The sequence below is a fragment of the Microcaecilia unicolor genome, unplaced genomic scaffold (genome assembly GCF_901765095.1).
Source record: "Microcaecilia unicolor unplaced genomic scaffold, aMicUni1.1, whole genome shotgun sequence".
NCBI lineage: Eukaryota > Metazoa > Chordata > Amphibia > Gymnophiona > Siphonopidae > Microcaecilia > Microcaecilia unicolor.
The window spans coordinates 71589-99520 of record NW_021963338.1 but is presented as its reverse complement, the minus strand read 5'-3'; the positions used below and the strand labels follow the sequence as shown (position 1 = coordinate 99520).

General features: G+C 47.2%; 1 protein-coding gene across 6 annotated transcripts; it reads left to right on the top strand.

Annotated features, from left to right (window-relative positions):
* Positions 1-247: 247 nt before the first annotated feature.
* LOC115459207 (putative cleavage and polyadenylation specificity factor subunit 4-like protein) lies at positions 248-26932 on the top strand. Of its 6 annotated transcripts, XM_030189067.1 has the most exons (9): positions 2768-2857; positions 3136-3377; positions 16643-16693; positions 17027-17179; positions 20048-20143; positions 20236-20329; positions 20815-20854; positions 23676-23819; positions 26042-26932. In XM_030189067.1, the coding sequence occupies exons 2-9, from the start codon at positions 3275-3277 to the stop codon at positions 26108-26110; spliced, it is 750 nt and encodes a 249-aa protein (XP_030044927.1). In that variant the 5' UTR covers positions 2768-2857; positions 3136-3274; the 3' UTR covers positions 26111-26932. The 6 variants fall into 6 exon arrangements, 5 of the variants coding, with proteins under 5 accessions (XP_030044932.1, XP_030044927.1, XP_030044930.1 ...); XM_030189072.1 differs by lacking the exons at positions 2768-2857; positions 3136-3377 and adding an exon at positions 248-268 and having other exon boundaries at positions 26042-26931; XM_030189070.1 differs by lacking the exon at positions 2768-2857 and having other exon boundaries at positions 3064-3377; positions 17027-17116.
* The last annotated feature ends 1000 nt before the right edge of the window (positions 26933-27932 follow it).

Sequence of the window (27932 nt, the reverse complement as noted above, 5' to 3'; positions counted from 1 at the left end):
ACAAGTGATTTTGTCTCTCCCTCTCTCGCCTGCATGCCATATGGTTTCAAACATCCCCCCTCCCCTGCAAACCTTTTAAGTAGCAGATTTTCACCAGCAGCGAGCAGCAACTAATACACACAGCTCATGTTGGTCCCACAGCCTTCCTCCTGATGCAACTTCCTGTTTCCTCATAGGCGGGAATACATCAGAGGGAAGGCTGTAGGCTTGGTGCGAACAGTATGTATCAGTCGCTGTTTGCTGCAGGTGAAGATCTGCTATTTACAAGGTATGCAGGAGGGGCAGTTGTTGGGAGTTCTTGGCTGGTGGGGCTTGGGGATCCCTGCCAGCCACATCACAGTTGTGCTGCTACTGGGTGGGCTTGAGCCCAAAGTGGGTGGGCCTGGGCCCACCCGGGCCCACCCTTGGCTACGCCACTGCATGGGAGACATTTTGAAATCGGCTTATTTGGTGGTTGGACTTAAAAGGAATTTGCAGTATTCTCAAAGTGCATTTCAACATGAGATTATGATGATCTGGTCTTATTTTTCCCCAACATATTTTGCAGGACAAAGAAAGATGGGAGCTGATATGAGAGTGACTCTGCTGAGGCACCCTGTATCAAGTCTTATCTTAGCAGCGTCCTCCCCACTTCATCAGAGCTGCCAAGTCACCCATTCCAGGAGGGAGGCTTTTTGGTCGGTCCTGGATTTCTGACAACCCTCATCCTCGTGCATTATGGGACCTTCAGCACTGATTTCAGTGGATAGAATCTCTCTATATAAAATGCACCTCCAACATTCTAATGAAGCCTCAAGTTTCCCAACATTCTAAATGTGTCATGGTGTAGATCGCTCTTTCTCCATGAGTGTCTGCCCCGCCCTCGCGTCACAACGTGACCCCTTGGGATCTCCTGCTTCTTTTCCAAAACACCTTGATGGAGTGGGGGGGCCCTGCCGCACACTCTCATTCTTTCTCACACACACACACTCTCACACAGACAGCCTCAAACTATGTCACACACACCCACACTCGCACATTCACTCCGTCTCTCTCACACACACTCTCTCAAACATACACACTCCGCTGAAAACCTTGCTAGCGCTTGTTTCATTGGTCTCAGAAATGGGCCTTTTTTACTAGTAAATAAATAAACTGCACTGGAATGTAAGTTTGAAACCAGGACTGACCAAAACGTCTCCCTCCTGGAAAGTGTAACTGCAGTCATGATTTCCTCATTCCCCGTCACAAGAGACAGTCTGTGTGTATTCTGATGCATACAGGGACCTGCAGTCTTGATATTGATACAGGACTCTGCTCTACATGCTGTGAGTAAAACCAGGAATGGATTAGCCTGTCCCTTATGACAGAATTGTTGGTTACTCAAGTCCTTGCTCACAGGTGGATCTGTGCCCCAGGTGTTTGCCCTGTGATCTCATCACCTCCATTGTATTATTTATTTATTGCATTTGTATCCCACATTTTCCCACCTATTTGCAGGCTCAATGTGGCTTACAACGCTCCATTATGGCATTCACCATTCTAGAGTAGAAATTACAATTGGTGTTACATAGAGAATAGTATAACATCCTAAAGTTAAGCAAACAGGTATAGAAAGAAGTCATTCAGTGTATGAGGTGGAGTGGTGAGTGATGTTTGTAGTAACAGGTATTGATCATTGTGGTTGCGAAAGTTAGATGGTAAATTGTTTTTAAATTATGTGGTAATGCATTCCAGAACTGCATGCCCGTGTATGAAAAGCTGGACGCATGTGTTCAAATGGGCAGCTGGAAAGGCTTGTTTTTGTTACATTTTTAGTTAAAAGCCCCAAATATCAGCAGAGTGTAGGGGCCTGCACATCCTGTAAAGCAAGTGGTTCCCAAACCTGGTTCTGGAGGCACCGCAGCCGGTCAGGTTTTCAGGAGATGAGAGAGATTTGCACGTAGCCGCAGTGCCTCCCCTGCATGCAAATCTTTCTCATGGATAGTCTCATGGATATCCTGAAAACCTGACCGGCTGGGGTGCCTCCAGAACCAGGTTTGGGAACCACTGAGCCAGGGCATCTGCTTGCCCAGCCTGCCCTTAGGCAGTGTGGCCAAAGTCTGGTCCTGCAGTACTCCTTGCCAGTCAGGTTTCAGGATATCCACAATATGCACGAAGAGATTTGCATATAATGGAGGGAGTGCATGCAAATCAAGTTCATGCATATTCATAGTGGATATCCTGAAAACCTAACTGGTAAGGGGTGGGGGGGTAGGTAGGTACTCCAGGATCAGACTTGGGGAAACACTGCAATGGACCCCACATGCTTGCAGGGTGGAATAATTTATGTGGGGGTTTTTTTTTTAACACTATGGCCAATGTTGGCCACGGCTGGGTGGTTTTTAGGATAAACATCATGAATATACATAGGAAATATGCATTTACCACAACCACCACCAAGTTGCCCACTTCCAAGAGGGAGATCTTAGGCCAGTCCTGGATTTCTGACAGCTGCAGCACTGACGTCGATAGACATTATCAGGGACTACATTCCACTTGTCTTTAGGATGTGAGTTTAAAAGCAGGACTTCTCAAACGATTGTTTTTCTGTTAATTATAAACGGGTTACGATTGTAGTATTTCTCCCCGTCCTGAGAATGATATAATTCTGTTTTATAATTATATTTTATATCGTTCTCCTCAGTTGTACTTTGTTTGTTATAAAAAGTCAATAAAGTATTTTGAATTGAAAAGCAGGACTGCCAAATGTCTCCCTCCTCCTGGACCTTTCAGGATTCAATATATGCAAATTCGTCGCATGCATATTAGTATTGGATCTTCTAAAACCCAACTGGTGTTAGGACAGATTTGGGAAGCACTTTATTATTTCGGACAGGTTAAAAAAAAAAGAAAGGGAGGATTTCTAGGGGTTTATTTTTATTAAAACACACACACTCTCTTTTTTTTTTATTCTTCCTACTAGGCACAGAAATACAGACGTAGCTTTAAGTGGCCTCCTGAACGCTGTCTCTTTAAGAGTCAAATAGGAGGACCGTTTTGAGGGTCCAGATCTCAACTGGATTTCTCTGGGCGGCTAAGCTTTTCTGTCCTCTTCCACGTGCCTGATCCAAGCTAGTGCGCGCTAATTTCTGTGCTATTCCGTTTGTAAATCAGGAAGTAAAGCCGATGCCTGCGATTTGAAGGGAAGAAGGTGAAATTTGGTGCAGAGCTTCTTTGCAGATTACGCAGCTTGACCCCAGCCCAGAAGAAGTTCCAGACAGTCCCCGGATCTGGCCTGGCTCGCTTGGCCAGCATGCAGGACCTGATAGCCGGAGTAGAGAAGATCACTTTCCAGCTGGAGACTGATGTGCTGGAGCAGAGAGGAACCGTGTTGCTTCCCTTCCAGGGCATGGACAGTAAGTAGGCAAACCGAGGCTTGCCCCCCCCCTCCCCCCATCTGCTGGGAAATCTCAGGCGACACAGGGGACCCTGCCTTTCAGCCTTAGGGTTGCCACTGCTTATAGACCTGGGAGGATCTGCAGTAGGGTGGTACAGCAAACTCGGTTTCTAGAGGCGCTGAGTTACCCAGCTCCAGGAATAGACTCTTGGGCCAGTCCTGGCTTTGAACTTAGACCCTACTGCGGTGTGTTATTTGTAGTCCCTGATTCCGCCCATACTAGTCCCAACTTGTATCACGATGGGGCTGTCAGAATTCCAGGCCTGCCTTAAAATCTACCTAGGTAACTTGGCAGCTCTTCACTCCTTCAATTAACTAGAGCCATACCATAACATTCAGCCTTAAGGACACACCCTGTACATAGCTGCAGTGCTCCAAACCTTACAGGAAGCAGCGCTGTCAAGCCAGGGCTTTGAATGTGTCTCCTGAGCTCTGGAAGCGGTCAGGCAGGAATCAGTATGACAAAAAATCATTCTCATGGAGCGCAGTCTAATAGCCTCAGATTCTGAATATGACATGTAGTCCTATGGACCAATAGGAAGCTGTGAGTTTGAGGTCATCTGTGACCTTCTTGCAAACAGCTGCTCCCAGGGAGTGACTTAAAGAGCTTCTGAGATGAGGACAGGAAAATGATAAAGTGGATGGGATGACTACCCTAAGAGGAAAGGCTGAAGCGGCTAGAGAAAAGATGACTGAGGAGAGATATGATAGAGGTCTATAAAATAGTGAGTGGAGTGGAATGGGTAGACGTGAAGCGTCTGGTTACGCGTTCCAAAAATACTAGAACTAGGGGGCATGCGATGAAGCTACAAAGTAGTAAATTTTAAAACAAATTGGAGAAAATATTTCTTCACACAACATGTAATTAAACTTTGGAATTCGTTGCCAGAGAATACAGTAAAAGCGGTTAGCTTAGCGGGGTTTAAAAAAAAGGGTTTGGATGGCTTCCTAAAGAAAAAGTCCATAGACCATTATTAAAATGGACTTGGGGAAACTCCTCTGCTTATTTAAGCAGCATAAAATATATTGTACTGTTTTGGGATCTTGCCAGGCACTTCTGACCTGGATTGGGCACTGTTGGAAACTGGATGCTGGGCTTGATGGACCTTTGGTCTGACCCAGTATGGCAATACGTATGTTATATGGCTTCTACTGTGCAGCAGATTGGGGGGGGGGGGGGGGGGGGGTTGACCGAAGCAATTCTAGCCAAAGTGTTTATTAACATTTATAGCCCGCTCTATTCTACCACTCTAGGTGGGTTACAAAAAAAAAAACATTCATAATATAATCAACAAAACAAACAAAAAAACAATTTTATTTTTATTTATTGGGATTTGTTAACCGCCTTTATGAACTGATTCCCCCAAGGCAGTGTACAGCAGGTCCAGTTTAATATAATCAAATCTAAACATGAGGGAATTATGGTATTGTTTGTATTATACTGATGTCATAATAGAGAGCATGGAAGAATGTTCAAATAACATAGATATAATACAATGTTGGCATAATACCAATGAAACAGCTAAGAAGCAACTCAATAGAACATTCAAATAGAGGAGTGGAGGAGTGGCCTAGTGGTTAGGGTGGTGGACGTCAGAAGCCTGCGCGGCCACATTGGTGATCTGCAAGGGCCGACTTCTACATGGAATGTTGCTAGTGGAATAGCAACATTCCATGTAGAATCTCAAACAGTAGCAACAGTGGAGGAGTGGCCTAGTGGTTAGGGTGGTGGACTTTGGTCCTGAGGAACTGAGTTCGATTCCCGGCACAGGCAGCTCCTTGTGACTCTGGGCAAGTTACTTAACCCTCCATTGCCCCATGTAAGCCGCATTGAGCCTGCCATGAGTGGGAAAGCACGGGGTACAAATGTAACAAAAATAAAATAGATGATGCTAATGGTTTTCTGTGTAGCTGAGGGGCCAAGTGCAGATATATAGATGGGGACAAGATGGGTGGCTAAACCAAAGGCAAAACCTTTGTACACTTAGACCAGTTCCTTATATCTTACTTTATCACCACATGTATTAAAGGCTTGTGAAAGGAGCCAGGCTTTCACCTGCTCCCTGAAGTAGAGGTAGTCTCGAATTAGACGTAGACCCTCTGGGAGTAAGTTCCAGAGTGTGGGGGCTACTCCTGAAAAGGCTCGCTGGCGGGTATCGCATCATACAATTTCTTTTGATGAGGGTACAAATAGTGATGCTCTGGTCCATTTTGTCTGAGGACCATGAAAATCAAACATAATGTTTTACATTTAGCTCTTCGCTTCCACCGTAACCCTACATACCTGGGCTGCTGGGGGTTCCCAAGCCCCGCCAGCAGAAGCCGTCCTGTGGTGATGCTCGATGCCGTGCTGCCTGCCTTGCTTTCCCACCCCTGCGCACATGCATGGTTTTAGTGAAATTGAGCATGCGCAATTTAATTAAAAGTGAGTATACGCCAGGGGTGTAGCCAGACTTTGTCGGGAGGGGGGATCCAGTGCCCGAGGTGAGGTGGCACATTTTAGCCCCCCCCAGCGCTGCCGACCCCCCCTGCAATTTTTGACCTCCCCCCCCCGCCACCACCACCAACTTTGACCTCCCACCTGCCGACGACCCTCTCGACCCCCCCCTCCCGCCGCCAACCCTCCCCCGCCATCGGCTACCTTTGCTGGTGGGGGACCCCAACCCCCGCCAGCTGAGGTCCTCTTCTTCTGGTGCAAGGCTTCATTCTGTTTCTGTGAGTCTGACGTCCTCAGACTCTGAAGCAGAACGAAGCCTTGTGCCGGAAGAAGAGGACCTCGGCTGGCGGGGGTTGGGGTTCCCCGCCAGCAAAGGTAGCCGACGGTGACGGCGGGGGAGGGTTGGCGGTGGGAGGGAGGGTTGAGAGGGTCATCGGCAGGGGGGCCCAGGGCCAAATCTACAGGGGCCCAGGCCCCTGTGGCCCCACATAGCTACACCACTGGTATACGCAGGAGGGAGGGGAAGCAGGGCAGGCAACACAGTGGCGAATACCGCCAGAGGAAAGGTTCTATTGACAGCAATTGGGGACCCCCGCTAGCCAAACCAGCAGACTTTGGGGTACCTGCCCCATGGCTATGCCACTGCATTACAGCAGTCTGGTCTCAAGATGTTATCATGACATGGACCACTGTGGTCAGACTCATCTTTACAATCTATGGAGAAAGATTTTGTACTTGTCGCAGGCGATGGAGACAGTTTTTAAAGGTTGTTTGAATTTGCGGGATCAGAGAAAGTGATGAGACCAGCAGCATCCCAAGATTCCTGATCTGTGATTTTAGGGGGAATTCATACTTCACAAAAGGTATTTTGAAGTTGGGTATTTGTCCACTTGTGTTAGGTACCCGAAGAATCTCTGTTTTGCTTGGGTCCAGGCAGAGTTTATTTTTTTCCCCATTCCTGAGTAGCAAGTAAGACAGGCAGTCAGTTTATTCAAAGCTGTGAATAGATCTGGTTCAGTGGGCATGAGTAGTTGCATATCATTTAAGATTTTGCTCACACCTATTTCAGTAGTAGCTCAAGGTGAGTTACATTTAGGTATTCTGGATATTTCTCTGTCCCAGGAGGGCTCACAATCTACGTTTGTACCTGAGGCAATGGAGGGTTAAGTGACTTGCCTGAGATCACAAGGAGAAGTGGGATTTGAACCGGCCACCTCTGGATTGCAAGACCGGTGCTCTAACCACTAGGCCACTCCTCCACCCCAAAGAATCTTGTTACTCTTTGGGGTTCTACATGGAATGTTGCTACACTTTGACATTCTGCATGGAATCTTGTTATTCTTTAGAATTCTAGAATCTTTATTTATTTAGATTTTGCTCAGACCTTTTTCAGTAGTAGCTCAAGGTGAGTTACATTCATGTACTCTGGATATTTCTCTGTCCCAGGAGTGCTCAGGACCTAAGTTTGTACCTGAGGCAATGGAGGGTTAAGTGACTTCCCAAAGAACACAGGGAGCAGCAGTTGGATTTGAACCGGCCACCTCTGGATTGCAAGACCGGTGCTCTAACCACTAGGCCACCACTCCACTCCCATTGGCATAGATATACTGTACCATTTTATGCAAATTGACAGAAGCTCAGCCAGAGGCTTGTAGATATTAAATAAAATGGGAGACAGTATGGATCCCAGTTCAGTGCCCGAGGTAATGATGTGCTGTTGCTGAACAGAACTGATTGTTGTCTGTCTGACAGATAGACTTTAAACAAGTAAATACAGTGCCACTAATATCTGTTTTTTTGCCAGCCTCGTAAGCATGATGATATGATCCACAATGTCAAAGCTACTGAGAAATCCATCATCACTATTATTGAGGCAGATCCCCCTGTCACGGTTTCTGTGCAGGTCATCGAGAAGGGACACAAGAACGGTCTCTGTTCCATACCCAGGTCTGAAGCCAGATTGACGTGGGTCTAGCCAATTACTTTAATTTAACCAGTGGTTGAGTTGAATGCAGACTGGTCTATATGTTTTGTCAAGAAAAGAATGTTAAGAGACTGGTTGGTAGTTTTCAAGCTTGTCCTGGTCAGTGGAGCTCTTTTTCAGTAGGGTGGGGGGGCACCACAGCTGTTTTTAGTGTTGTTGGCAGCTGCTCTTCCACAAGAGAGGCGTTAACAGCAGTATTTGTGGCCCTTCAATGAGGCCTGTGCCTGGTAGGGGTCAAGAGGCAGGTGTCGGTTGTAAGCCTTTCAGAATTTTTTTTCAAGAGCTTCCATTGTTACCTGGTTGAATGAGTCCTAGATGGCTGCACATGGTGGGGGAGAGGGAGCGTTCTCTTCATTAGCTGCTAGGAACTTTGATGGGACTGTCTGTAGGTCCTGATGGAGACCTTTGTTGGCAAAGTATGTGGCAAAATCATTGCTGGTTAGCTGTGACTGGGAAGGCTGGTTGTGTTGTGGGGTTTTCTGTACTATTTAAATAGATGCTTGGTTGAATTTGTAGCTTGTTCATTGTGTTGAGAGAAATACTGGTTTTTTTTGCTGTAGTTAAGGCCGGGTGGTACATTGTCATGTGTTTCGTACAGTTAAGCCTGTCTTCATCTAGGTGAAGTTTGCGCCATTTTCTTTCAAGTTGGCATCCTTGACGCTTAAGAACCCGTAGTTCTGGGGAGAACCATGGGAATGTTTGCTCATAGAGCATAGGACCTTCTTTAGGGGGGCTGTTTTTTCGAATGCCATTGCTAAGTGTGCATTCCAAATATCAACCTTCTTTTCATCTGTATGGGGGTAGGACAAGGTCTTTAGAAAGTTATCAGGAGTCAGATTTTTGAAGTCTTGAAATTTCTTCCAAACGCTGGTTGAGCCTTAATAGAAAATGTGGTTAGAAAATGGTCTGTCCATGATAGGGGTTTTATCTTGATGCCGCCGGCCTTGTGTTTATAGCATATGACCCTTTTCTTGGGTTGGAGATTCGATCACCTGAGTGAATCCTAGAGTTGCCATCATATCAAGGAAGGCAGCAGTGGTGGTGTCTGGAGTTTCGATATGTAAGTTTAAAGCATCCCATGATCAGCAACCTAGGGTAGCTCAGGGTCACCTCAGTCCCCAGATTCAGCAGTTCTTGCACGAAGTACTCTGTTAGACCATGAGCAGCCACAGTGGTTCCTTATCTCAAACTGGATTAGGAGGCATTCTGACTCGGGCAGGTGGAGGATGGAAAGAGAAATGGGACTTGATATACCTCCTTTCTGAGGTTTTTGCAACTATATTCAAAGCGTACTTATTTTGTACCAGGGGCAATGGAGGGTTAGGTGACTTGCCCAGAGTCACAAGGAGCTGCAGTGGGAATTGAACCCAGTTCCCCAGGATCAAAGTCCACTGCACTAACCACTAGGATGGAGACTCTGCATACCCCTCCACCCCACTTCCCTTGTCTTGGTGCAAGATAGTGAGTCCTGTGGGGCATAGTTCAGTCAGTGGGACTCCTCTACTTTCATCCAGCCAGGTCTCGGTTATTCCTAGGATGTCTAGGTCAGGGATTTTCAGCCTAGTCCTTGGGGCCCACCTAGTCAGTCAGGTTTTCAGGATATCTGCAATGAATATGCATGAGATAGATTTGCATACAAAGGAGGCAGTGCATGCAAATCTGTCATGCAAATTTATTCTGAATATCCTGAAAACCTGACTGGCTAGGTGTGCCCTGAGCACTGGGTTGAAAACTCCTGGTCTAGGTGGTAGTCACTGATGACATCATGGGTCATAGGACATTTTTATTGGTAGATCTGTCAACCTTTTCTCAACCTTTTCTCACACGAGCACGCAACGTTGGAACTCACTGCCATGCAACTTAAGAGCGATCCACGAACAAGCATCCTTCCGCAGATTACTGAAGACTCATCTGTTTGAGACAATTTACGGAAAAAACCAAAACACATAGAGTCCACACTCACTTACATCAATGCATCACACATCCACTTATGATCGCTCATCCCCCCTAATTCCACATTACTCATACATATACTTACAGGAATATGTACACCATGCGCCTCTGTGTCTTAACACTGCCCTTAAGCTTCCCATTGTCTCCTCCCAAAGTCTCCCTGTTGATGTCCCATTGTGATATTCCTAATGATAATTCGATTATCTCGCATAACTTTTACAATGTAACCCATAACCAATGTGTAACAACTGTATTCTCATTATTCATATCTTATTGTAAGCCACACTGAGCCCGCAAAGAGGTGGGAAAATGTGGGATACAAATGCAAACAATAAATAAAATAAATAAAATGTATTTTATTTATTTGTTACATTTGTATCCCACATTTTCCCACCTATTTGTAGGCTCAATGTGGCTTACATAGTACCAGAGAGGCCTTTGCAGGCTCCAGTGTGAACAAATACAGGGTGATGTTATGGTAAGATCAAGTTCATGTGGAACAGCCACATTAGGGAATCAGAGAACGGAACAGTTGTGTTGTGTCCATTACGTGCTTTAGTTTTGTTGTGTTGCAGAGATCAGGCATTTAGGTTGGATCGGTTGGGTTGGTTTTTAGTGATTTCCGGAAGTTTAGGTGGTCGTACGTCGTTTTCAAGGCTTTTGGTAGTGCGTTCCACAGTTGTGTGCTTATGTAGGAAAAACTGGATGCGTAAGTTGATTTGTATTTAAGGGCCAGATGCACTAAACTTAACGAGCCATTAACGAGCAAGTAGTAAACCCTGGCACGCACTAAAGGCCATTTTCCTATCACGGTAGCAGCTAACGAAAACGGAATGCAGATGATTATAATGAGCTGCACTACCGTTGCAAGGCTATTATAATGAGATGCACCAACGTTTACCGATTCCCCTTACCGTGGAAAACCTGACGTGAGGTCTGCACCTCTCGTTAGGCTGGGGCTGCTGTGAACGGACCCATGGAGACCAGTGGGAAAAGCGCCTAACACCCATGTAAAAAATAAAAAAAAAAGAACAAGCTGCATGTCCCAAGTGCTCGTCAGGGACGTCCTTCAGGGACGTCCATGATGAGCACTTGGATTTCTTTTTTCCCTTCCGACGCCGACGCCTCCCCCCCTCCCCGAGATCACTGCCGCCGCCCGCCCCCTGCATTGAAATGACAGCTTCCCGCAGCCCCGCCCCCGCCACCCCCCTTGAGGTCGCCGCCGCTGCCGCTCTCCCCCCTCCACCCACCCTCCTCCGTCTGCCACCAGGCCGGGCCTGGCCCTCACAGCGCCTCTCACCTCCATGTGAAGGCGCTGCAGCAGGCAACAGCTGATCGCCTCCCTTCGGACTTCCCTCCTTTCCTCCCTGGCCCACCCTCTTCTGACGTAAGTAACTTATAAGTAACTTGCGTCAGAGGAGGGCGGGCCAGGGAGGGAAGCGATCAGCTGTTGCTTGCTGCAGCGCCTTCACAGAGGTGAGAGGCGCTGTGAGGGCCCAGCCCGATGGTAGACGGAGGGGGGGCAGGTGGAGCGGGGAGCGGCGGTGGCGGCGATGACCTTAGGTGGGGCGGCGGGGGCAGGGCCACGGGGGTGCGGAGGATGGCGGGGAGGCCGGGGCTGCGGGAAGCTGTCATTTCAATGCAGGGGGGAGCGGCGGCGACCTCCGGGGGGGGGGGGGGGGGGAGATGTCCATAAAGGACATCCATAGGCACAGCTCGTCTTTACATATATATATATATATATATAGTGAAGGACGGCCATAAAGGACGTCCTTGGCATGCGCAGAGCAGCCAGCATAAGGCTTGGCTGCTCTGCGCATGCTCGACTGGCAGACTGTTTAACTATGGAATAGAGAATGCAAGTGAGCTACAAGGAGCACTTCATTTGCATTCCCTTTCCTTGATGCATGCCCGTTCCTTACGGGATTCGCTAAGGGAATTGTTAAGGGATGGGCACTAACGATTTTTTAGTGCATCTGTACCTGGGTTGCATGATCTTTTGTTTACTAGGGCCAAAGCACATTCTTGTTTTTATTTCAGCCTTTGATATACCACAAGTGATTCCTGAGGGATTATGCGGTTTACAGTTTCTATTGCAGGTACTTTGCACTGTGCCTGATGGGCTCACAGCCCAGGTTTTAAAGTACATAAAATGACCCAGCTCTCTAGCTATTCAGGAGAACAAAAAGCCAGTTTGTCTTAAGCAGCAATTAAAGAGAGGCGTAGTGCCCCCTCGGGTGCACGGAGCCGAAGATAACATGGCGCCGTGCACCGAGGGGGTACGCGCGTTCATGCCAGCGGGGCGCCCTGGGAGGAGCAAGGTGTGCTCGATCCCGTCGTAAGAGGGGCACCCCGCTGCGAGAGGGAGGAGAGGAAACGGGGCTTAAAAGCCCCGGGGAGGAGCCCGGACAGCCTCTTTAGCGTCCGGGCTTCAGGTGCGTCCAGGTTGCAGGTGCAGACCTTCGGACAGCGGCGGCGTTCAACTGTAAGAGCCTGCCTACCTCGGTGAATTCTGCCGCGTTGCTTTCACTTCCGGGATCGGCGATTCAGGCCCCGGACAGCCCATAGAAGTCGCTTCGTACCGCCCCAAGAAGACGCGGAGGAAGAGTGAGGCTCTGCGACCGTCCATCCCAGGCACCGGCGATCCAGGCCCTCGCACCGCTCCAAAGAACCTGCAGCGTGGATCGGAGAAGCGGCAAGTTTTGAACCGCCAACCCCCCCCCCCCCCAAAGCGCAGAGAGGAGAGAGCCGGGCGACCTGCGAAATCGTAAGTAAAAAAAAAAAAAAAAAAGAGGCGTATTTACAGCACCTTGTGCTGCTTTTCGAAGGTCCGGGGCCATTAGAGCAGAAGGTAGACTTCCATCTAAGGTACTGCATGCTGCTGTCAGGGGGCAGCCATATTAGATAGAGCATGCTTTCCTACTGGGGGTGGCCATCTTTGATAGGGCAGAGCAGAGAGTCTATAGTATTATTAGAGGGCGGCCATCTTGGTGAGGGCAGATAATCCTAATGAGAGAAAACAGAAGTGGGAATATAAAAAATACATATATAAAAAAAAAAAAAATAAATAAATAAAGTAATATAAAATAAAATAATAATATAAAGATATAAGAACCTATAAGTATGGTACGCAGCTAATGGTGGCGTAGGACATTGGCCGTAAGTATGGCAGATAATGGTGGCGTAGGACATTGGCCGAAGATTTGCCAGGGGCTCTAGGCAATTATGTAATTCCCCAGTGAGGCAGATATTAACTTTTATCTTTTAAGTCCATCTAGATCATTGTCTGTCGACACCTTGCATTCCCTCCCCCATCAGAATGGAAGCAGGTATAGAAGCGACTGAAACCCGTCCCGCACAGGAAGGCAAAGCGGAGGATGGACACAGCGCGTCACCCACGTGGGAAGACGAGCAGACGGGGTACGATGCACCAGAGACGCCACCACCGAGCACTACAGACAAAAAGAAGCAAGCGAACAAGAAAGCAGCCGCCACCGAAGACGCCATAGCGGCCAAGAAAGACAAGAAAAAGAAAGCCAAGGCGAGACAAGAGGCAGCCGCTTCAGGAATGTGGCCGTTCCCACCAGCATTCCCTGGATGGGCAATGCCCCAGAACTTAGCGGATCAGGCGAAGGGGAGCTCGGGGCACGGGCAGCACACGATCGCGCCCCCATGGCCGTATGGGACGGGATGGGGCTACCCCCAACAGCCACCATACTATGGGGCGTGGCCAGGTTGTGGCCCCCCCCCCATACCAGCCATGGCAGGCGACAGGTGCTGCCCGACACACAGCAGCCTCGGGCAAACCAGACCCTATTCACGAGGACACTAAATCGGGTAACCCGATACAGGAACCAGCTAGGAGAGACGAAACGCAGATACCGGACGCTGCAGGTACGTCCGGTAGCACACATGAGAATGTAACTATTGAGGTGAATGCTGGGGATAGAGCGGGTTTGTCTGGAGGGAGCAAGGCAGCGATGGTAGGGGAGCAGGGCGCACACAACGAAAGAGAGGGCTACAACACAGGACAAGTTGCGCTTGCTAGCGTGGTTAAGAATACAACTGACAAAAAACCGAAGAAGAAAAAGAAAGGGAAAGGAAAGAAAAAGAGTAGACGAGGAGACTCCGACACAGAGAGCAGCTCGAGTTCGTCGTCCTCATCTTCCTCTTCGTCGGATGAGGACGACGAAGCGCAGAGCCCAGGTTTTAAAGTACATAAAATGACCCAGCTCTCTAGCTATTCAGGAGAACAAAAAGCCAGTTTGTCTTAAGCAGCAATTAACAGTGGAGTGTTAATTATGATTGATGGGAGTCTGAGTCCCTTTGAAGTGTCTGCTTCTTGGGAAGTTGAGCTTCTCCATGTGGAGAGTCAGCCCTGTAGAACTGCTTATTCTGTCTATATTTTGTGCTTTTAAATCTTGAAACAAGGTAAAATAGTTTTTAAAAGTCCAGTTATCTAATATCTGACAAGTCACTTCTCTTCACTAGCGATGTAAATCAAATGAATGTATTGCAAACAATAAAGTAAAACTATAAAATAAAGCTTCTGAGCAAGTATTTGGTACCCGCAGTAGTGGCCTGCATTGTCCATGCCCACATGCCAGCCCGACTGCTGCACAGCACTGCGAAAGACTTGCAGTGTCCTGAAGTCTAGTTCTTTCTACGCCTGGACGTGGAAGGGTGAGAAGAATAAGGAGAAAGGTCCACCGAAGCGGGCGAACAACAAAAATCCCAGTGTAGTAAATTTAAAACAAATCAGAGAAAATTTTTCTTCACCCAACGTGTAATTAAACTCTGGAATTCGTTGCCGGAGAAAGTGGTGAAGGCAGATAGCTTAGCAGAGTTTAAAAAGGGGTTGGACGGTTTCCTAAAGGACAAGTCCATAAACCGCTACTAAACGGACTTGGAAAACTCCAAAATTCCAGGAATAACATGTATAGAATGTTTGTACATTTGGGAAGCTTGCCAGGTGCCCTTGGCCTGGATTGGCCGCTGTCGTGGACAGGATGCTGGGCTCGATGGACCCTTGGTCTTTTCCCAGTATGGCATTACTTATGTACTTGTGTACTTATGAAGATACCAAGAGAGAAGGAAAATGGAAAGTGGGCCAGTGGCTGAAGAGACCAGGACAACTGGCTTCAATTCGCAGTGATTTATTGTAGACCCGACACAGATCTGTGTTCTCAGGAGTCTTCGTAAATTGCGTAATGAAATAAAGCTCCGGGAAGGAGTTAACACTGGTGGTCTTTAGAAAGACCTTTGGTAGTGACAAACAGAGATAGCAAAAAGTGTGTGACAGCTCGTCGCGCTTTATTTGATTACGCAACATACGAAGACTCCTGAAGCAGGCCTACGGCCGAAACGCAGATCTGTGTTGAGTCTACAATAAATCATTGTGAATTGAAGCCAGTTGTCCTGGTCTCTTCAGCCATCGGCCCACTTCCCACTTTCCTTCTCTCGAGAAAGGGTGAGCCCATTTTGACCAGTTCCAATTTTCACACTGGCTTCCATCTGCGTAGCCCCTGCTTAAGAGCTGTTCCAGGAGGGAGACGTTTTTGACGGGTCTTCATTTGAATACGCATCCCAAAGCTGTATGGTATTTGTAGTCCAATTCGACCCACTAAAATCAGTACCAGAGGTCCCATAATGCGTTTGGACGGGGCTTTCAGTATCCAGGACTTGCCCAAAATTGCCCTCCTAGGACTGGGTAACTGCACAGTTGAATGTGTGTTGCAGCAGCCCAGCAGCAGGAAAGTTAGACTTATTAATTGCCAGGGGTTGATAAGAAGGGATTTGGGATTTAGTTCAGGCCTTTTTCAGTAATAGCTCAAGGTGAGTTACATTCAGGTACACGAGGCATTTTCCTGCCCCTGGAGGGCTCACAGGCCCAGATGCACAAAACCTAACGAGCCCACAACTTGCGTTTTAAACTGGTTCCAGCCAGTTTAAAACTCAAGTAGTTCACCCCGGGCATGCACTAAGGGCATTTTCCCTGCCACGGTAGCAGGCAACGAAAACGGAATGCAAATGATTGAAAAGCTATTATAATGAGCTGCACTACCGTTGCAGCCCATTATAATCAGATGCACTACCGTTTTTCCAATTCCCTTACCGTAGGAACCCTAACGAGATGTCTGACCTCTTATTAGGGCTCCTGTGAGGGAATCGGAAAGGAAAAGGGCCCCCAAAAAAGGTAAAAAAGAAAAAAAAAAAAAGCAGGGAGCGCATGTGAGGGGCGTCCTTTAAGGACGTACTCTCCCTGCGCTTCTGAGAGACGTCTTTTTTTTTTTTTTTTTGCAGTTTTTTGTTCTGCCAGCGCACGTGTTTTTTTTCCCCCTTCTTGAGTCTTCGCCGCGCCACTTACCCCTCCACAGCGAAATTTTTCTATTTTCCTGGTTGCCAGAGAATCGGGACATCCCTTTAGATTAGGCTCCTCTTCCTGGTCTCTTCAGCCAATCAGATCGCGTTTCGCTGACAACAGCCAGCTAAGCCCGCTTTGATTGGCTGAAGAGACCAGGAAGAGGAGCCTAATCTAAAGGGATGTCCTGATTCTCCGACTCAGGTACCGAAGGACTAGAGAATGCAAGTGAGCTACAACGAGTAGCTCATTTGCATTCCCGTTCCCTACCGATTCGCTATGGAATCGGTAGGGAACGGGAATTACCAATGTCTTTCATGCATCTGGGCCACAGTCAAAGGCAATGGAAAAGGAAGTCGTTTACCCATTGCAGTTGGATTTGACCGTGTCTTACCTGGTTCTCGGTCCACTGCTGTAACCATCAGGTGTCGGTTCTTTTGCAGGTTTCTGCATTCTTTATGTGTGACATTACTATGTTTTGTTCCACAGAATCTGGAGCAGCTGTGTGTGAATTTTTCATCAAGGGGTACTGCAGATATGGTAAGATCAACCGTGATGCCAGGGATGGTCTTACTGCTGCTGTGTCACATCTGCACAGGTCTTGCTGGAATGTGGGCATTCAGTTCTGCTGCCTTATGATTAGAACACAAACTTCTGAAACCCCATCCGGATTCTGATAGAGACCCATCTCTACCTCCCTCACTATGTGACCTTGTGCTATTTGCTCCACCCTCCTAATTTCCACCCTTTTCTCTCCAACTTATCTCTCCCAGCTTCCCTCTCTTGCACCTACTCTAAACGCATATAATGCCGTAAAAAAATGCGACCACTTGGTACGGTACCATTATTGAAGGTTTTCCTTCTTTTTTTTAGGGCTGATGTGTCCTTTCCGGCACGTGACTGGGGAAAAGACGGTGGTTTGTAAGCACTGGCTCCGTGGGCTGTGTAAGAAGGGTGATCAGTGTGAGTTTCTGCATGAATATGACATGACCAAGATGCCCGAATGCTTTTTCTACTCCAAATTTGGTAAATCCTAGTTTTAGTCTGTCACTACTAGACCCTGTCATTGTAGATTTCTGTTGAGATTATTGGTGTAAAATAATTTCGATTTATAATAGTGCCTTTCCTACAAATTGTATCCCAGTGTGAATATAAGAATAGCCATACTGGGTCAGACCAATGGTCCATCTAGTCTAGTATCCTGTTTCCAGCAGTGGCTAATCCAGGTCACAAGTACCTGGCAGAAACCCAAAGAGTAGCAACATTCCATGTAAACCCACAACATTCCATGTAGAATCCCAAAGAGTAGCAAGATTCCATTCAGAATCCCAAGTACATAAGTGTTGCCATACTGGGACAGACCAAAGGTCCATCAAGCCCAGCATCCTGTTTCCAACAGTGGCCAATCCAGGTCACAAGTACCTGGCAGAAATCCAAAGAGTAGCAACATTCCATGTAGAACCCCAAAGAGTAGCAAGATTCTAGAATTCTATAGAATAACAAAATTCCATGCAGAATTTCAAAGTGTAGCAACGTTCCATGTAGAACCACAAAGAGTAGCAAGATTCCATTCAGAATCCCAAGTACATAAGTGTTGCCATACTGGGACAGACCAAAGGTCCATCAAGCCCAGCATCCTGTTTCCAACAGTGGCCAATCCAGGTCACAAGTACCTGGCAGAAACCCAAATAGTAGCAACATTCCATGTAGAACCCCAAAGAATAGTAAGATTCTGGAATCCTAAAGAGTGACAAGATTCCATGCAGAATCTCAAAGAGTAGCAACATTCCGTGTAGAACCCCAAAGAATAGCAAGATTCTAGAATTCTAAAGAATAATAGGATTCCATGCAGAATTTCAAAGTGTAGCAACATTCCATGTAGAATCCCAAAGAGTAGCAAGATTCCATTCAGAATCCCAAGTACATAAGTGTTGCCGTACTGGGACAGAACGATGGTCCATCAAGTCCAACATCCTGTTTCCAACAGTGGCCAATCCAGGTCACAAGTACCTGGCAGAAACCCAAAGAGTAGCAACAGTCCATGCTGCTCAATGTAATATTTCAGGAATGTAGGTGCAGGCATCTCTGGCGTGGAATGTCTGGTATTGCTTTTGGTGTTTACTCTGCATGAGAATTCCCTAAGGAGAGAAGAGGTGGAGCTGTTGTAACCCAGTTATAACTGAGGAAACTGCAGGTCACACCAAGGGTCAGTGGCAGGATTTGAATTCCTAGCTCTTTGTTCAACTCGTAGGCCGGCCCCTTTGCTCTGTATCATCAGTACCCAAAACTGGGGCAACATGTTTCTAGATTGAAGGCTGTATAGATGGTCTGTTAATTATGCAAGAGGAGATAGAGGGGGATAGGATAGAGATGTTCAAATACCTCAGTCTCAGTGACTGTACTGTGCACTGCCATGTATAGGACCTGGGTTTATTTCTCCAATCAGGTGTTCCATTTACTAGGTCACTTAGGGCTGGAGATGCTGCAGAGGCACTGCTCAGAATTCTTGGGGGAATCCCAGTCATTGCTGTATAGTGACATCTAGTGGCTGAATTGAGGGCTCACAGGGTTCCAGAAAGTGCCCTAATCATGCATGGCCCTTCATAAGTGAGTTGATGAGTGGGGGTAGGATGTAAAATCTAAGAAAAATCCCCAGGTAGTTCTGAATATAGGCTCACGTGTGTAAGCTGCTCCCCAGTATCTCTCCACACTCGTCCTTCCCTACACCCCTTCCCGTGCACTCCGTTTCCTGGATAAATCCTTCTTATCTGTTCTCTTCTCCGCTACTACCAACTCCAGACTTCGCTCCTTCTGTCTCGCTGCACCCTACGCCTGGAATAGACTTCCTGAGCCCCCCTACGTCTTGCCCCATCCTTGACCATCTTTAAATCTAGATCGAAAGCCCACCTCTTTAACATTGCTTTTGACTCATAACCACTTGTAACCACTCGCCTCCACCTACCCTCCTCTCCTCCTTCCTGTACACATTAATTGATTTGATTTGCTTTATTTTTTGTCTACTAGATTGTAAGCTCTTTGAGCAGAGACTGTCTTTCTTCTATGTTGTGCAGCGCTGCGTACGCTTTGTAGCGCTATAAAAATGCTAAATAGTAGTAGTAGTAGGCTGGTTCTGAGTGTGCTGGAAACCCAAAGGTGCAGAAGGAGTGTGCTGGACCAAAAAGAAAACAGTGCACAGAAATAAAGAAGTCTTCAGTGAAGCAGCAGCTTAGAGAATGGTAGACTTGGGAGTCAGCAGTGGCGTCGCGAGGGCAGCTGACACCTGGGGCGGGTCGCTGCTGCGCACCCCCCCCCCCCCCCGCGAGAACATACCCGGAATGCGGTGAGGGGTGGGTGGGAGAGCCAATCCGCCGAGTGCACGCCGCTGGGGGGTGTCGGCGCCTCGCTGGTTCCTTGCTCTCTCTGCCCTGGAACAGGAAGTAACCTGTTTCGGGGCAGAGAGAGCAAGGAACCAGCGAGGTGCCGACACCCCACAGCGGCATGCACCCGGGGCGGACCGCCCCACCGCCCCCCCCTTCCTACGCCACTGGGAGCCAGTAAGAAAATATTTTGTCACAGATAGATACCACACACCCACCACCCTGAGTTCAGAAAGATTTAAGCGTACACACGAGATGTTTAGGACTGGTAAAATGAAGGTAATGCAAAGACCAAGTAGAATCTGCACCCTGAGAAAATGCGCAGGTAGGACAGACCTGCAGGACTTTGTGCCAAGACCGGTCACAGAGTATATGAACTACATTTGAAAGTGCACATGTAGCGCACCCTGCTGTCCATAAAGTGAGTTACACCCTGATGGATTCCCAATATTTGAGCTGTTTTGAGACCTTTAGAGCTCTCATTTCACTGGTCAATGGTTTGAATTTTACATTTCAGGTGAGTGCAGTAACAAAGAGTGCCCATTCCTCCATATCGATCCAGCATCGAAAATTAAAGACTGCCCCTGGTATGACCGAGGTTTCTGCAAGCACGGTGAGCCCTTTCTACACGCGAGAAAGGGAATTTCTGTGCCCAGGAGATTTCTCCAGGGATGGGCTGATGTTCTGGTTCTTTCCTTACCCCAGGTCCCGCTTGCAAACACAGACATACCAGGAGAGTCATGTGTGTGAACTACTTAGCTGGATTCTGCCCAGAAGGACCCAAATGCAAGTTTGTACAGTAAGCAAAGTCTTTCTCTGTTTGGAACTGCTAAAGGGGGGGGGGGGGGGAGGAGCTGGCTGACACAATTTGTGTTTCTGCTACTGTATCTTAATGTTTAGGAACATCACCATTAGCCCATTTTCACTGCAGGAACCAGAAAATGAGCAGTGTGTGATTCTCAGGGGCTGAACCTGTGCGCAGTGATATTCGGTTAATTTTAAGCCGCAGAGGCACAGGCGCAGTGTGGCTAGAAATAACTTCCATAGGATAGGCTCTGCCTGTGGCTTAATTTTGCGTGTCCTCGCTGCTGTTACTTTGCAATTGTAGTCACGTATCTGTAGGTTTGGATTGTTTTTAGTTCCTGTTTATCCAGTTCTGACAATTGTTCATTTTCAAGGGGAGTTACCATACTTTCTCTTCTCGCATTACGCAGAATTATCCTGGGGATCTGAGTATGAATTTCCTTCCTCAGCTAGAAATCACTTTCTCATCTTGCTTTGTAGCCCCAAATTTGATATGTTGTGCATTTCAGACCATATGAAGGTAAGACATAAAAAAATGAAGGATTCCTTAAAACTGAATATTATTGCAATTATGTTTTTAATGTTCCTTTTCCTTTCTGATTTTTTTGTTGTTGTTGTTTTCATCCTTGTGGAAAATGTATGAGAGGACTTCTATTGGTACAATAACCAAACACCATTTTTTTTTTTTTGGGGGGGGGGGGGGGAGGAGTTGAGGAGGAAGCCAGAGAGGATAAATTCTAAAGAAACACAATATTCTAATTTTCACACAACCTTCACTGTTACACATTGCTCTCAGGGTTTGATGGAGAAATAAAGTCCTACCAGACCACCAGAAGTTGCACAGGAAGCCTACCACTTGCTGGAGACTGAGAAATACTGGCTAGAATGTTGCACAGCATTAAGGGATGACATCGCAGCTCAGTAGTTCTTAGTGTCTACCTACTGACAGGACAGCACAAGCATCTGGACTGGTCTGTTGGGATGATAAGGAATGATAGTTCTGGAAAGCTGCATATACTTTTAATAACTGCCAAATTTATGTAGTCTCTTCCTAAAAATCAGTCAGCTCGGGTGCATGGTCTGGCATCTAGCCTGCTTGAAAACTTATAGAAGGAATAAAGGAGGTTCTATTAATATATAAAGTTTCCAGAAATCAGTTCCTGGTCAATGTGCTGCTGTTCTTTGTTGTAACGACTTGCGATTGCCTAGAATTTTAGCTATGCACCTTCCCAATTCTGAGCTCAGGGTGTGTTACATTCAGCTACAGTAGGCACAGATTGATAGCTCTGTGGGTACTTGAGCACTCCCAATATTAAGCAACTGCCTTCACATTGTCCAAGAGGGGTAAATAATGGGCTTAAACCCCCTCCCCCCAATCATTCTGAAAAGCTGGCACCTACTACAGTAGGTATTTCCCTGTGCCAGAGATGGCTTACAATCTAAGGGGTTGATGTTCAACTGGCTGCAATCGGCTAAACCCAGAAATTCAATACTGGGCCACGTACGAGCACCGGGATGGAATTTCCAGGTTTGCAGATCTGGCTAACACATAACCAGTTAAGTGCTGAATATTGACATAAAGCTAGAACTGAGTTTTAGGCAGTTAACCTGGCCGGTTAAGTGATGACTCCGCCCCCAGAATGTCCCTCAAATAGCTGGTTTTGAGTTCAGTGCTGCTTATTTTCAGTGGCACTAACAGTTGTGCTTCTGGAAGTGACTAGTTAGCTCCGAACAGGCGCTTTAACCGGCCAGGAGTCATTTAAGGCTTGTTAAATCGCATTAAATATTAATTTTCTTTACCTGAAGTAGTGGAAGGCATGAAGTGGCTATGGGAAAAGCAGGACTTGAAATCTGACCTCACTGATTATCACAAACCACAAAAGTGGAAGAAGCCAAACTACAACTGTCAAATGGATCACCTACAGGGGCATTTTCAAATGGGGACGCCCATCTCTGAGGATGTCCCCGCGAAGGGGTGGGGCATCCCATATTATCGAACCAAGATGGGCATCCATCTTTCGTTTCGATACTACGGTCAGGGACGCCCAAATCTCAACATTTAGGTCGGCCTTAGAGATGGTCGTCCCCGGTTTTCGGCCATAATGGAAACCGAGGACGCCCATCTCAAAAACGACCAAATCCAAGCCCTTTGGTCATGGGAGGAGCCAGCATTCGTAGTGCACTGGTCCCCCTCACATGCCCTAGCGGCCACTGCATGGACTTCATAAATTGCTCCCATGGTGCATAGCTCCCTTACCTTGGGTGCTGAGCCCAAACCCCCCCCCCCCCCCCCACAAACCCCACTCCTCACAACTGTACAACACTACCATAGCCCTTAAAGGGTAAAGGGGGGCACCTAGATGTGGGTACAGTGGGTTTTGGAGGGCTCCCATTTACCAGCACAAGTGTAACAGGTAGGGGGGATGGGCTTGGTTCCGCCTGCCTGAAGTGCACTGCAGTACACACTAAAAACTGCTCCAGGGACCTGCATACTGCTGTGATGGAGCTGGATATGACATTTGAGGCTGGCAAAAAATGTTTTTAATTTTTTTTTTTTTTTTGGGTGGGAGGGGGTTGGTGACCACTGGGGGAGTAAGGGGAGGTGATCCCCGATTCCCTCCGGTGGTCATCTGGTCAGTTCAGGCACCTTTTCGAGGCTTGGTTGTGATAAAAATTGGACCAAGTCGGCCAAATGCTCGTCAGGGACGCCCTTCTTTTTTCCATTATCGGCCGAGGACGCCCATCTCTTAACCACGCCCCCGTCCCACCTTTGGTACACTGCCGCCCCGTCCCCAGGAACTTTGGTCGTCCCCGCGACGGAAAGCAGTTGAGGACGCCCAAAATCGGCTTTCCATTATGACGATTTGTGCGACCTTGAGAGAAGGACGCCCATCTCCCGATTTGTGTTGGTAGATGGGCGTCCTTCTCTTTCGATTATGCCGCTGCTAGTCATTTATTCATTCAGATTCCAAAGACTGAATATTCCCAATTTCTGACAAATTGAACTCTACACAGCCTGTGTTTCGGCACAACAGGCCTTCTTCTAAGCCAGTGGGATTATTGTAAAGCGTGCATAACTGGTATACAGGAGTTCAATTTGTCAGAAATTGGGAATACTCAGTCTTTGGAATCTGAATGAATAAATGAATTGGTGATTCACTTGACAGTTGTGGCTTGGCTGGGCTTCTTCCAATTTTGTGGTTTGTTTGGTTCCTTTTGTGGAAGACAATTTTCCTTGTTTGTACTCTCTGATTCTCAGCCTGCTACTCCTGCACTTGACAGCTGGCTGCCTATTATTCGTCTTTATACATGACAGAGAGTTTTATCGCTTTGTACCTTAGACCACAGTTCATCCCCCGAGGTTGCAAGACTTCCCTCTTCTCTCTAGCAACATTCTGGTGCAGAGCCGCTTGCAGAAGCCCCAGGGACCAGCAGCTTATCCTTGTGGAATGCTCCGCCCACTCGAGCAGGTCACCTGTTTTAAGGTGAGGATCTTATGGGCCATTTTGGGGAGTAGAAATATCACAGCCAGCCAGGGTGGTGGATTTTACTCGTTAGCCCCTGGATTCTATAAATGGTGCCCAAAATTGTGCAAGATCCCGTGATCCACGTGCAAATAAATTGAGCTGTTAATAATGAGCTGCTAATTGGCAATTGGCTCTAATTTGGATTTGTACGCGAATCTGGCTGTGTGTCCAAATCTTCTCGTGTGCAACCCAAGGGGGGATGTGGCTATGGGAGGGACGGATCATGGGTGTTGCAAAGAACTACACACAGTGTTACAGAGTTTACGCCGAAGTGGGGCAGCAGGATTTACACTAGTTTCAGTTGGGCACTGGAGTATGCGCTAAGCTAAAAGCTGGAGTGTCCTTTAAAGAGTAGTGCCGAGTGCAAACATTTCCTGGCACCTACCTTTTGCACCATTTTTCTGAATCCGGCCTCGATGTGTTGAATGATGGTTTGTTTCAGTTAGATGGGGAGAATAGGGCATCCCTTTTCTTTCCTCCCCACCTGTGCCTGGCTGACTCCCACTCCTCCTCCTCCTCCTCCTCCTCCCTGCCACATTTTAAACTTTTTGGCTTGGCAGATTTTTCCTGCTTTTAGCTCACTTGCATCCAAGGCTAGGTTCTGGCATTGTGAGCCTTCATATCCCCTTCACACTCCCCCCAGCCATCCCTGGCCAAGACCAGTGGCATATCTAATCAAGGTGCATGTATTGCTTGTGAACCCCCCCCCCCCATCTTTTTTTCTCCTTTTCTGGCCCAGCCCGGCTCCACAAAAGTCTGCAATTCCCCCCCCTCCCCCTCCCAATGCCGTAAAATTACTTTCCCCAGGCAGAGCCAGCAGCGGCACTCATAGACTGCCTGCATCGGGGCTTTCTCTTGGAACCACTCCACCCCTTCTGACACAACTTCCTGTTTTCTGAAGGGCGGGATGGTTCAGAGAGAAAGCTGGCTGCCTACAAGTGCCCCTGGTGCTGCCTGGGCGAAGACTGGAGATGATTTGAAGGTGGGATGGAGGGAGGGAGGCAGATCTTTGCAGAGCTGAGAAGGAAAGAGAGAGATGTGGCGGGGAGGGAGGGTAATGCAGATATAACCCCTGTCAAATTCCTGGCCAAGACTTATATGTAAGCCTGCAGCTTGCCCGTAGCTCTATTACTCCCTTCCATTGTGGGTTCCAGACTTTTCACCCTTAACCTCTGCAACTCTGGCATGAAGCAGAACAGCTGAACTTGGACTCAACCCCAGGTTCTTGGTAGGGTATTGCCCAGCACGTACTGTCATGACTCTTGGGGCTTGGTACTAAGAAGCCCCAATATCATGGAGCATAACCTTGGCACAGCAATCACCTGAAGTCTCTATTATTTTATAAAGTCTCTTTTATTGAATAAATCACAGATAATTTACTCACAGGTAGATGTTCAGGATACAGAGACTTCTTAATCTGGAGGCTGTGGGAGGTGGAGATCTGAAGAGAGGTAGTTGTATTGCAGGGGGAGGGGAAAGTAGTTGAACAGGTAGAAATAGTCCAAAGCTGGGTGACTGCAATGTGCGATATCTCATTTGGAAGAAGATATTTACAGGGTAAAAAATCCAGGTTCGTTACAGGGAGTGCGAGGGCTTAGACGTTACAGGGATTTTCAGCAGGACAGAGCTGTCTGGAGCGAGATGGTGTTGGCTCCATGCCCTGGCTATAATGGAGGAAGAAGCCCCACGTGGCTGAAAGGACAAGGAAGTGGTGGGGCTTCACACAGGGAGGAGCAGATAGAGACCAATGGGGGACAGAGCCTGCTATCGGATAGCAAGGGCTAGTCCTAGAGATAGGAGGGAAAGGTCATACCTGGCTGACCTCTGATAGTAAGACTGAACAGGAAGACAAAAGAGCCAAGCTTGGCAGAGGGAGAGGGAGAGAGAGAAGGTCTGAGCAGCCTCACAACCAGTGATAGCAGTTCTTACACAGCCAAACAAGTGTGGTTGCACTGCCTGTGAACTACATTACCCACAGTGCATTGCTCATGTATTTTTCCAGTGGGGAAACTGCAGCAATGATAGTCCTTGGGACTGAGAATAACAGTAAAGGCATTACACACATTTTAGGATCACGTTATAAACTAGTGCGAGGCTGTCGGAGGACAGAACACGTACTACTAAACCAACTAGGCCATGCCGATACATTTCCTAATTGTGACATTGTTTTTATGTTGCAGTGTGGAGACAAAGGCCATTACGCTAATAAGTGCAGCAAGAGTAGAGCTGCCTGCCTCATGAGAAGATAACTTCCTGGGTGGGTGTTCAACGAAACTGGAAAACAAGATTCAACAGAGAGAACCTTTTTGTACATCACGTCATGGTGCTGATGTTCTTGGGCTGACGGAAATCAGGTGAAATGGTTGAGATTGGAGTGTAAGATCGTGTGAGGAGCCTGCATTCAGACTACAACTAAACACGGGTTATTCGTAACGGGACTGGAAATGTAGCCTGGCGTCAGGCTGCTCTACACTGTGTTGGCTTTAAACGTGTTATTCTCGGAAAGAGGAAAAGGGACTAAGTAGGGTCGGTTGTTGGATCACATCAGGTGTTTTGTAAACAGTGTTAATTTAATTAAGAAACGAGGTTAGACTTTATCGGACACCTGGCTGTTGTCCACGAATGCCTTCTCCGTTGCAGTTCATAAGCCTCCATCGCTTGTGTATGAACCTCTTCTGTGTGTTTTACATGCATTCCAATCATGTCACCAATTGATCACCAGTGAACAACAGAAAAATCTTGGCAGTATCTGAAGTGGTCCGTGACATAGCTCCTTCCCATGCCAGAAGGCACACTGTATCTGGGACCCAGAGTTCTCTGAAAACCAGCCAAAAGAAAATCTCTTCTCATTTGTTACGTAGTTTGGTTTTACGGGACTAGAAAGGAAAAAAAAAACCCAGGACTGACTTTATTTGCTTACCACTATGTCAAACTAGTAGTAACGTTTAGGATATATTTTATAGGTAGTTCACCAGGATCTTATTGGGGGTGGGGTGGGGAGCTACCACAGAGTATGTGACGGGGAGATGAGTAATTGCCAAATTCAGTCATGTATTGTACAATGACTGCTGTTTATAGTGCTACAGTGGAATTTATTGACAATAAAATTTCTTACCGCATATAATTTGGAATTTTGTTAAGAAGCCAATTATCACATTTGTAGCTGTCGTGTGCAGCAGAGGAATCCGTGAACTAGAAATGATCCAGACTTTTCTACACGGTATGCAAATGTTTAAAACTTCACTTGTAGCGTAATTCCATGCATAAAACTTTGCAGAGCCTTATGCACAGAGTACCTGCTGAATGTTGCGGTTATCAGGTTATGGAATAGAAAACAGAGGACGATGGAGAGTGATGAGTGGCGTGCCTCGGGGATCAGACCTGGAGCTGATTTCTATTAAAAATTCATTTGTCTTGTGCAGCAGTTAGAAGGGAAAGTTTGGCTATTTATGCCTGACAGTAGCATTTACTGAAGAGGAGCAGAATGACCTGTGATTTACTTCAGAAACTGCAAGTACATTCAATTCTGACACGGGAATGGTTAAGGAGAGGCGCTATCCAATTCACCTCGCAGGACAGCGGGCTACACATGCGCAGGGTGCCAGTTTCAGAAGCTGGCAGAGCTTGTCTGAGGAGAATTATGGCAGGCTTGGAGTTAAATTTAAAGTTTTATTCAATTGGGGAGGGGGGATAGGAAGAAGGGACAGGTGGTGGGCAGAGATGAAATACATTGGGCCCACCTATTTTACGTTTTGCCCCCTGCCCCCCTCAATTTTGCTGGCTGGTTATTCCACTGAGCTATACACAAGGATCTATGACTAGCACAGAAAAACTGTAAAGCAGATACATGTAGAATTGGAAAGAGTTGCCACTGGTTGCAATGTGTTGTAATTTCCTGTACCCAGAAAGGGCATTACAAAGTAGCACCTCTTATCCACTGGAAAACTGTGTAAACACTATAATATCTCTAGACCAGAAAAACACTGGGGCCATGACCCTAATGGCACTGTAGAAAAGGAAAAAGTTATGAGCACCTGGGCCATTCCCATTCCATCTGCTAAAAAGCTGAAC

Excerpts from the sequence above, each read along its gene's own strand:
- LOC115459207 (XM_030189067.1), top strand. The coding sequence starts at position 3,275 with ATGCAGGACCTGATAGCCGGAGTAGAGAAGATCACTTTCCAGCTGGAG. Across the intron at positions 16,694-17,026 it reads CAAGGGGTACTGCAGATATG|GGCTGATGTGTCCTTTCCGG; the intron begins GTAAGATCAACC and ends TCTTTTTTTTAG. Across the intron at positions 20,855-23,675 it reads GCATTTCAGACCATATGAAG|ACCACAGTTCATCCCCCGAG; the intron begins GTAAGACATAAA and ends TTTGTACCTTAG.